We start from the raw sequence: 10,376 nt of genomic DNA on the forward strand, positions 1-10,376 counted from the left end.
CTATTAGGGCTGGCAGAAAGAATCTCCCGGTTCCTAAACATTTTTCTGACTGCAAACATAGAGAGGGACAATTGAGGTTTCGCCTCATAGACAGAATGCCGCCCCTTAGGAGAGGAGGGGATAGGATGAAACTTTTGAAAAAATGAGAATTAGAGTGGATCTATAAGTTAAATACATTGAAACCCAATGGGTTAAACGTTGTTTTCAAAATAAGCAGAATTTTTTGAATACTGGTTTGCCTCTTTTACTACTCCAATTCCTTGACAAAAATAATCTTCTATGTCGGTTTTTGTGATTTTACATATGATACTAACCGTAATTTTCTTTTTTTCTATAGATCACTTTCTCACCATCGCACTTTGTCACGTACACAATATTGCTGGACACCGTCTGTGGACTCCTCCTATGGCTCCTCTGCTAAAAAATGTTTGTTATTTGCATAGTTTAATAAAAGGTTTATTTATGATAATTTTGTCTCCTGATTAACTCATGCCGAGGTTATTGGTGTTGCAGATCCATAATGACTATGATCGCATATTGACTACTTCTCTTGGTGGATGGAGACTGGACCGACCACCACTTAGACTGTGATTAGGACGTTGCAGCGTATATATTTAGCAGTATATATAACAGTGATGGCAAACCTTTTAGAAATTGAGTGCCCAAACTACAACCAAGTCCCACTTATTTATCGCAAAGTGCCCTGCTCTGTCACAGCTTCCATTTATATCAGCACCCTGAGGACACCAATAAAGCGGAGAATTTCGATGATCATTGTAGCTTACCTCCTGAGTCCATTACCAGGAAGAATTGTCGGTCTACAATGATGATCCAGGTCTGTCCACACCTTCCCACTCCTCCAGTAGTCCCAGATAGCGCTGTCACTTTAAAATAGCTCTGTAGACAGCAAGTTCTGTGCTGTCTTTGACTGCAGGAAGATATCTGGAGTGCTCTGGTGATGGCCTGGGTGCCCACAGAAAGGTCGCCATAGGTTCTGCTATATAATATACAGATTGGACGTTGCTACTTTATGGGGGTCATTTACTAAGGGCCCGATTCGCGTTTTCCCGACGTGTTACTCGAATATTTCCGATTTGCGACGATTTTCCCTGTATTGCCCTGGGATTTTGGCTCACGCGATCGGATTTTGGCACATCGGTGCTGGCATGCACGCAACGGAAATCGGGGGGCGTGGCCGAGCGAAAACCCAACGAATTCGGAAAAACCGCCACAGTTAAAACAAAAAAAGTGTCTCTTGGGACGCGCTTACCTTCACTTGGTCCGGCCCGGTGAATTCCAGTGCGGAACGATGCTTTTCAGCGCAGCAGCGCCCCCTGGTGGACGACGGAGGAACTACCTTAGTGAATCCCGGCCGGACCCGAATCCACCGCAGAGAACGCGCCGCTGGATCTCGAACGGACTGGGTAAGTAAATCTGCCCCATTTTACTTAAGATGGCGGCATCAGTAGCGAGTTGTACTAATGCGCATGTGTGACATACGCAATAGAGGATCTGCACGCCACTACCTCTTACTGACATGTGCACTAGCGTCTGTAGGACGCGGCTAGCGTTTTGTCTATGAACAACATGGCCAGGAGGAGGTTCCCTTACAGGTGACTTATTACACTATAATCTATGTAAATCTATCTCATATCTATCTATCTATCTATCTATCTCATATCATTCATTTAAAAAAAAAGAATGTGTCGCGGAGCTTGCACTTACCTTCACTCAGCCCGGCTCGGTGTACTCCAGTGCGTTCCGGGGAACTTCAGCACAGCAGCGCCACCTGGTGGACGTCGGAGGAACTGCCTTAATGAATCCCGGCGGACCCGAATCCACCGCAGAGAACGCGCCGCTGGATCGCGAATGGACCGGGTAAGTAAATCTGCCCCATTGTGTCTGTGGGATAGTCATCCGAGAATGTTGATTGCATGGTCTGACATAATCAGGAGGGAGAGCTGGCGTAATGCTGTGTCGGTGTCTGCGCTGAACTGTCGTCGAATCAAAATCAACAAGAGTGTGGCGAAAATGGTGCGGTTGAATGGTGGTCTGGTTGTGAGACATTCTCTATTGGATGAGGACAAGTGTTATACGGGCCCTGATGGTGTGCATTTAACAGACATGGGCCTTGACGTTTTTAATTTTGGTTTGGCTGAAGGGGCTGAATTTTGTGTTCGATTGTGTGGGGAGCAGGGCGAATTGAGGGGGTCAATGTCGCCATGCCTGGCGGGCTCTTGGCAACAGCCAGTTTGAAGGTAAAACTGTGGTTATACTATGTAGCCACTATAATTCAAAAGATGGTGGTTTTGATTAAAACAAGATATGTTTTACCCGGGGTTTAACCCGGGAGGAAGGTGTTATTTACTGTCTCCAATGGTTGGTCTAGGGCCACATCTTCATTCGCCACTCAGCCAGGAGGTTGGCGGCGAGTGGAGCTGGGGGTGTGGTCTTCGTGCGCTGAGCGTGCAATTTTGGTTATATGGAGACTGGTTTTATCGGTGAGGTTGTTACAATCAAGAATGACATGATAATTTGCGGTTGTTGCCAAGAGCTCTGCTATCAGAGAAATAAATTGTTTTATAAAATAATGTTATGTCTTAATAAAAGTTTTTATCTTTCAGATTGTATTTCAAGAACATTACTAAAGCTGTGACCATTCACCTTTCCAACAAGAAATTTGTCTTTGTGTTTTATTAGTTAGGCGGGTGGTTAAGCTAAGAGATATATGGTTGTTTCCTGTGTCCAGAACTCAGCCATGGACTAGTCATGGGCTGCACACCAGGGGATGTTTTGGGTTGGTTGGAGGTGGGAGGGGTGAGTCCTCCATAGAGAGGAAGCTACCCAGCCCAGTCACAGTGCCGTGAGAGATGATCTACTCAACACACCGTGACCTGGAGTAATAGACCTCAATGGTGGGCGATATCTGGCCCCAAATTGGGCATCCAGATCATGACCACTGCACGTGTGCATTAGGCCTAATAGGACCTATGGGACCCTCTAAGAGCAATACGGGGGTAGCTGTAATAATTCTTGGATAAAATATTAGCCCAAAAATTGCTGCTCTGCTGATCGCCTGATTGGATATGGCAGATCACTGGAGGGTTATATGTATGTGTATAGGAATGATGACGTCCCCTCTTCTCCCCCCTCCCTCTCATTACAGTATTATATCTATTACAGATCTGACGGATATTTTGGCCATTAGTCACAGAGATGTCAGGACGTCACAGGTGTGAGGAGGACATGACAGGTCTGTATGGGAAATCCTACAACCATCGTCCAGTGACCGTCGCCTGGTGATAATATGGATCTTACACATGATGTAATACAGATGGAGGTTTCACAATCTTTTCTTCAACCAAGAAAGATTCTCTATTAGTCATTTAGATGCCGACATTTAGGATCACTATAGGGATTACATCTGAGCTTGTGACTTCTCCTATAGTGGAAAACCTAAATACCATAGGTGACCGCAGAGAAGGAACTTAAAGCTGCCAGGTCCCAGTAAGAAATCTATAATGTACAGGTCATTGGCCATGGGTGACCTTAAAGGAAATCTACCATCGCAATCAAGCATGAGGGGCTCTTATTCTTAGATCCAGGCACCGTGACTGTGGTAATATTCTTATATTTATTATCTATGGCCTCCTTCCTTCTAAATTCAACTTTAACAATTATGCTAATGAGCCTATAGGACTCCTGGGGTTGTTACCAGAGACTCTCTGTGCTGCAGCCTCACAGACTATTACACTGTCTTCCCCACCTCCTTCTCCCCCAGCACTTCCCTCCTGGGGAGGACACTGGGTAACGGTCTGTGGAGTTACAGCACAGAGGGACACTGGTAATACCCCCCTAGATTGCTTCTGGCTCATCAGCAGAATTATAAAGGTTGATTTTAGAAGGAAGGAGGCCATGGATAACACATGTGTGTATGAGTAATTGATCCTGGTTTATCGGGATGGAATTTGATGGCAGATTTAATATTAGGATCTCACTAATTAATTCAGTTTTTCTATGAATTGAACCAAAAAGTCCTAAAATCTTATGTGTCACAAATTAGCATAAAAAACTGCAACTCCTTTCGCCATATGTCAAATCTGAACAGCAACTAGACAAGTGGACAGGGTCTTAAAAAAAAAAGATCAGAAAAATGTATTTTATAGTAAAATGGCGCCAATTTTTTGTAACAAATCAACAATTCAGTTATCTAAATTTAGCACATTTTATAACTGAATTTTTTCCCATGTTCATCGCTGTCTCTCCTTGTCAGAGCTGGTGAATGTGAAGCTGAGATCTTACTATACATAGAGTCTCCCGGTGATATCTATCTATATAGCCATGTAATATAACTGTAGCAGCCAATCACAGCTCAGCTTTCATTCATACAGAGCAGCTAATAAAATGAAAGCAGCGCTGTGATTGGTTAATATGGGTAACACTACTACAAACAGCTCATGTATAACTCCCTTATGTATAACAATGGGACATAGTTTTGGCATATGTTGGGCTAATTTGGACCTCTGGATGTATATGGCAGGTATGAAGTCACCACCTAGACACTATTATACAAATGTCTTTGGGTTTAGGCCGAAATATTTTTGGCTGTCCTATCAGAAGTTGATATACTGATATATGAGTAACTCCCGGAATAGAAGAGAGTCAAAAGAGTTAAATTCGCCATATTTAATATACATTTATCATGTCTCCATCATTTATTATAAAAGACGGCCGCTCCCTGTACTGGGTTGCCATGGAATCAGAATCCTCCCCATTCTCCCCGTTCTAAACATGATGTCATGCCCGCTGTGATGTCATCACTGCTATATAACTCCCGCTCTGTACCCATAATTCTCTGAGGGTTGTATAGTTGAGGAGTGGAGAGTGAAGAGGAGATTTTTTGCTGTTTTACTGACGAATGATGGAAAGATTTTTTGTAAGTAGACTTTATTTACTGACGATATCAGGATTATTGTTAGTGGTGAAATTTAGACATCAGGAAATAGACGGTCGGATTGTAATGTAGATAAGGGGAATCCTGAGCGGTGTCGTACTGGGGCTCCTTGGGTCCACCAGATAACATTATTCTGGAGGACCCTCTTCACATTCAACTAAATAAAAGACCCTTCCAGCATCCAAATTTAGTTATCTTCCGCTGTATCTTTGTAATCCAGTATAAGGTTGGAGCCTGACCCACCGGAGGATCCTCTGATCCTCTGGTGGGACAGTCCGACACGGATCCTGGGGAATATCTGCTCCCATTTTTTGGTTCCTGTTCTACATTTGGGGCATTATTGATAGCGCTGTGTGTCCAGAGGAGCAGGAAGAAGATTTACCCCCCTGACCCCTGTCCCTAAAGGACATATTATAAAACATGGTGACATCATATCCAGGTCCTGATGTCCCCTCCACCCATTCCTGGTTATACTGAGGTCCTAGATCTGTCATTAGGGTGACATTGAGGTGTCTGGGAGGGTGAGGGGAAGATATAAACCCTGTATCTACTGTGCACTAGTTATAATATGTCACCCCCAGACTCATTCTTACACTCCTCTTGCTGATAACAGTTTAAAATTATAAACTTTATGTAAAGAAATTGCAAAAATTGTATAATTTACTCTAAAAGAAAGATGGCGGATGTGTGTACTGGTTACCATAGCAATAGAATCTTTCTCCATTTACTTTCTCTATCACTGCTGTATACAGCCTGGTATTACCCATAATGCTCTGAGAGATAGACTATGTGATATTGAAGATGTTCTAGAGCCGTCTACTACATCTTTACTCATTTCTGGTTATATCAATGTCTCTTTCCACCAATGTCCTCCTATACTCCACTAGTGGTCTCCACCATCTCCGCTCCTGAAGGTCTATGGTTACTTTGCATGATTCCTTCTGGAGACGTCTCCATCATGTGGAACCACAAATAATATCACTGACCCAAAATTCTGTTCTTCTCTCTCCCCATAGGATAAACTTACTGGGCGCACCCGAGTCCAAGTCCTGTCCCGCAGGGCACTGGAGCCGGAGGCTAAGCGCACATGGATCAAATCCTACAACGACGGGGTAAATAATTCTAGAGACGTCATCAGCCATCACCACATTATACATAACATGTGATATGTTATTGATCTGAAAGTAATGTTTCTATTTTTATGTCCCACAGCTAGGTCCTTCTCCTGCCTTTTATGATTTGGCTGCTGCTGCACAGGATGGACCAGGAGAGCTGATGCCGGAGTCACCTGAGCCCCCCTGCTGGATTGTTAGATCGGTAAGGAGGCCATTACTATATAGTCATGGACTCACCATGTCCCATAACTGCTGCTGATGCTATTGATGATGATGATGGAGGTCATGATGAATTGAGGGAAAATGATTCGAATTTGACAATTAATATGTATTGACAGGAGAGTTTCCTACCACTGGATGCGCATCCTGAGTGTAGTACAGGAAAAACGCCGCTGGACTTGGACTGCATCATCACGGTAATGTCTCTTCTCCTCTATGATCCACACACAACTTATAGACAATGGGGCAGATTTACTAATATTCTCTAATAGACGCAAGATAAACTAGAGCGTGTTATCAAGTACATGATTTACAAATTTAGATGTAATAGTTACATCTGGTGTCCGCTGTACGTTTCTTAGATCCAGGCACCGTGACTGTGGTAATCTTCTTATATTTGTTATCTATGGTCTCCTTCCTTCTAAATTCAACTTTTAAAATTATGCCAATGAGCCTATAGAACTCTTGGGGTTGTTACCAGAGACTCTCTGTGCTGCAGCTTCACAGACTATAACACTGTCTTCCCCACCTCCTTCTCCCCCAGTACTTCCCTCCTGGGAAGGAGACTGGGTAATGGTCTGTGAAGTTACAGCACAGAGGGACACTGGTAATACCCCCCCAGATCGCTTCTGGCTCATCAGCAGAATTATAAAGGTTGATTTTAGAAGGAAGGAGGCCATGGATAACACATATGTGTATGAGGAATTGATCCTGGTTTATTGGTTTCCACCAATGTCCTCCTATACTCCACTAGTGGTCTCCACCATCTCCGCTCCTGAAGGTCTATGGTTACTTTGCATGATTCCTTCTGGAGACGTCTCCATCATGTGGAACCACAAATAATTTCACTGAACCCGAAATTCTGTTCTTCTCTCTCCCCTATAGGATAATCTTACTGGGCGCACCCATGTCCAAGTTCTGACCCGCAGGGCACTGGAGCCGGAGGCTGAACACACTTGGATTAATTCATACGAGGACGGGGTAAATAATTCTAGAGACGTCATCAGCCATCACCACATTATACATAACATGTGATATTGGGGTTATCTGGGGTTCACCTCCTCCATGACATCTTATCAATAAGATGTCATTGATCTGAAAGTAATGTTTCTATTTTTATGTCCCACAGCCAGGTCCTTCTCCTGCCTTGTATAATTTTGCCACTGCTACTGATGATGGACCAGGAGAGCTGATGCCGGAGTCACCTGAGCCCCCCTGCTGGATTGTGAGATCGGTAAGGAGGCCATTACTATATAGTCATTTAGTGTGTGGTGTCCGCTGTGTGTACAATTTTCGGTGCTTTTCCATAGTAAGTCTGGACCCATGTTTATAGCTGAATGGACGATTCATTTGCTTTCTATCACTGTAAATTTCTGTGTATCCAAATTCTCAACAGGATGAACCAGAAACCTCTGGGGAGAAGAGAAGATCATCTGCATCAAGATGGAGAAAGAGACTAAGGAGCCTCTTCTGCATGGTGAGGAGATCTCAGTCTAGGACATGTATCTCAGCCTGGTGATACATGTCGTGTATCTCAGGGTCTCATTCACAGATGACTGGACTCGTGATACACACATCATCAGCTTTCTCTTATCTTTCCTCTGTAGAGCCGGGAATCAGTGATGGTGACTCCTTTCACGCCAGCTCCCAGCAGACCCGACACAAAAAACTTCGGATGCCAAGTAACAGAAGAAGAGCTCAGCCTGATGTCACATGGGCCAAAAGTCACCGTGATCCAGGTGAAACCCTATATGGTTGACGCTTCCACCCAGGTCGATAAGGATGAGTTCTGAGGTAGGTGGAACGCATATCAGTACATTGTGACAAGGACAACATCAGGGAGATCTGAGATTCTGCAGATCGGAGTCTTCAGAACTTGTCCCGTATCACACACTATTTTACTATTACACGTCTACAGCTAAGGTGATGCTACTGCTGTTTTCCTCTTAGTTTGGAAAAGTGCTTTATGGGAGCTCAAAAAATATATTTACAACATACACCGACTGATTTTTGGCTTTTGCGTTGGATTATATGACCTAATGTGAGACTTTCCAATGAAGATAATCCAGAGATTTTTTTTTTTGCAGCTTTCATTCGTGGACTTCCTGACTGCTCTGCACTTCATCCCCAAGGATCAGAAGATCTTCTAGACGACCTTTGACCTACCGAACCTGTAAGTCCTGATAGTCTATACTCTGCCACATAGATGGAAACCTATCACTTCTATACTAGTGAGCAATGTCCATAAGATATTCCCATCTAGGCCGATGTCCATGTGGTCTCATCACTGCTCCGGACACTTAGATATGGATCACTCCAGGATGGCCCCAGTCTTGTAGACATGTAGCAGCCACTTGATGAGGAATGTATGAAGTGATATATCTTTGTTCTTTCATTAGGCCAATAGACGTGTCCTCCCGCCCCGGGTGTCAGAGCTGGACGTCTATGACTGAAGATCTGAATATCTACAAAAACCTTTCTACTGAGGTTTTTGACTTTTGACCATTAAACGGATTATGTCAGTGTCAGGAGACTATGGTCTGCTGTACTGGATCCATGATAGGCTCCACTAACACTCACTTTCTGGTCTCTCCTTGTCCGCCTTTTCTATACATACACAGTACAGGGGGGGTCTCCCGAGTGTTATACACAGTACAGGGGGGGGGTCTCCCGAGTGTTATACACAGTACAGGGGGGGGGGGGTCTCCCGAGTGTTATACACAGTACAGGGGGGGGGGGTCTCCCGAGTGTTATACACAGTACAGGGGGGGGGGTCTCCCGAGTGTTATACACAGTACAGGGGGGGGGGGGTCTCCCGAGTGTTATACACAGTACAGGGGGGGGGGGTCTCCCGAGTGTTATACACAGTACAGGGGGGGGGGGTCTCCCGAGTGTTATACACAGTACAGGGGGGGGGGGTCTCCCGAGTGTTATACACAGTACAGGGGGGGGGGGGGGTCTCCCGAGTGTTATACACAGTACAGGGGGGGGGGGGGGTCTCCCGAGTGTTATACACAGTACAGGGGGGGGGTCTCCCGAGTGTTATACACAGTACAGGGGGGGGGGGGGTCTCCCGAGTGTTATACACAGTACAGGGGGGGGGGGGTCTCCCGAGTGTTATACACAGTACAGGGGGGGGGGGGTCTCCCGAGTGTTATACACAGTACAGGGGGGGGGGTCTCCCGAGTGTTATACACAGTACAGGGGGGGGGGTCTCCCTAGTGTTATACACAGTACAGGGGGGGGGGTCTCCCGAGTGTTATACACAGTACAGGGGGGGGGGGGTCTCCCGAGTGTTATACACAGTACAGGGGGGGGGTCTCCCGAGTGTTATACACAGTACAGGGGGGTCTCAGCGTTTTGTCTATGTACAACATGGCCAGGAGGAGGTTCCCTTACAGGTGACTTATTATACTATAATCTATGTAAATTATGTCTGTATGGTAATCGATCACGTGATCACATATGGCTGTACACTTTATATAATGATAAAGGGATACATACCTCCCAACTTTTGGATGAGAGAAAGAGGGACAAAAGCCACTCCCTCTTTTTCTAAACCACGCCCATTGTCCCACCCACAAGCATAGTATAATATCAACCTTGACGGTCCCCACGTAGTACAATGCCCCTTACTTTGGCCACCCCCATGCACCCCCTAATATAATATCCCCTAATGCAAATCTGCAACATATAAAACTCCTCTTTAATTTTATCCTCCCTTTACTTTTTGTTTTACACTTTTAGTAATCTCCCCAAACTTACACATAATATTATCTGTGCCCCTACCCCCACCCCTCCTCACATGGTGTGGCCTCCTGCCCTCCAGCCTTCTCCTTTAGCATCCTCCACCTGTTCTCCAGTCCCACAGCCGCCTCCTCCTCCTCCTGTCCCCCAGCCGCCTCCTCCTCCTCCTGTCATCCAGCCTTCTCTTCCAGTCATCCAGCCTTCTCTTCCAGTCATCCAGCCTTCTCTTCCAGTCATCCAGCCTTCTCTTCCAGTCATCCAGCCTTCTCTTCCAGTCATCCAGCCTTCTCTTCCAGTCATCCAGCCTTCTCTTCCAGTCATCCAGCCTTCTCTTCCAGTCA

The 10,376-nt window shown here is 45.3% G+C and overlaps 1 protein-coding gene across 2 annotated transcripts; it reads left to right on the forward strand.

The window, feature by feature from the left end:
* Positions 1-4,851: 4,851 nt before the first annotated feature.
* LOC140077142 (uncharacterized) lies at positions 4,852-8,475 on the forward strand. 2 transcript variants are annotated; one of them, XM_072124051.1, is made up of 9 exons: positions 4,852-4,936; positions 5,971-6,066; positions 6,167-6,271; positions 6,408-6,485; positions 7,174-7,269; positions 7,418-7,522; positions 7,685-7,765; positions 7,896-8,082; positions 8,376-8,475. In XM_072124051.1, the coding sequence occupies exons 1-8, from the start codon at positions 4,919-4,921 to the stop codon at positions 8,079-8,081; spliced, it is 765 nt and encodes a 254-aa protein (XP_071980152.1). In that variant the 5' UTR covers positions 4,852-4,918; the 3' UTR covers position 8,082; positions 8,376-8,475. The 2 variants fall into 2 exon arrangements, with proteins under 2 accessions (XP_071980152.1, XP_071980153.1); XM_072124052.1 differs by lacking the exon at positions 6,408-6,485.
* The last annotated feature ends 1,901 nt before the right edge of the window (positions 8,476-10,376 follow it).

Source organism: Engystomops pustulosus, chromosome 9 (genome assembly GCF_040894005.1).
Source record: "Engystomops pustulosus chromosome 9, aEngPut4.maternal, whole genome shotgun sequence".
Lineage (NCBI taxonomy): Eukaryota > Metazoa > Chordata > Amphibia > Anura > Leptodactylidae > Engystomops > Engystomops pustulosus.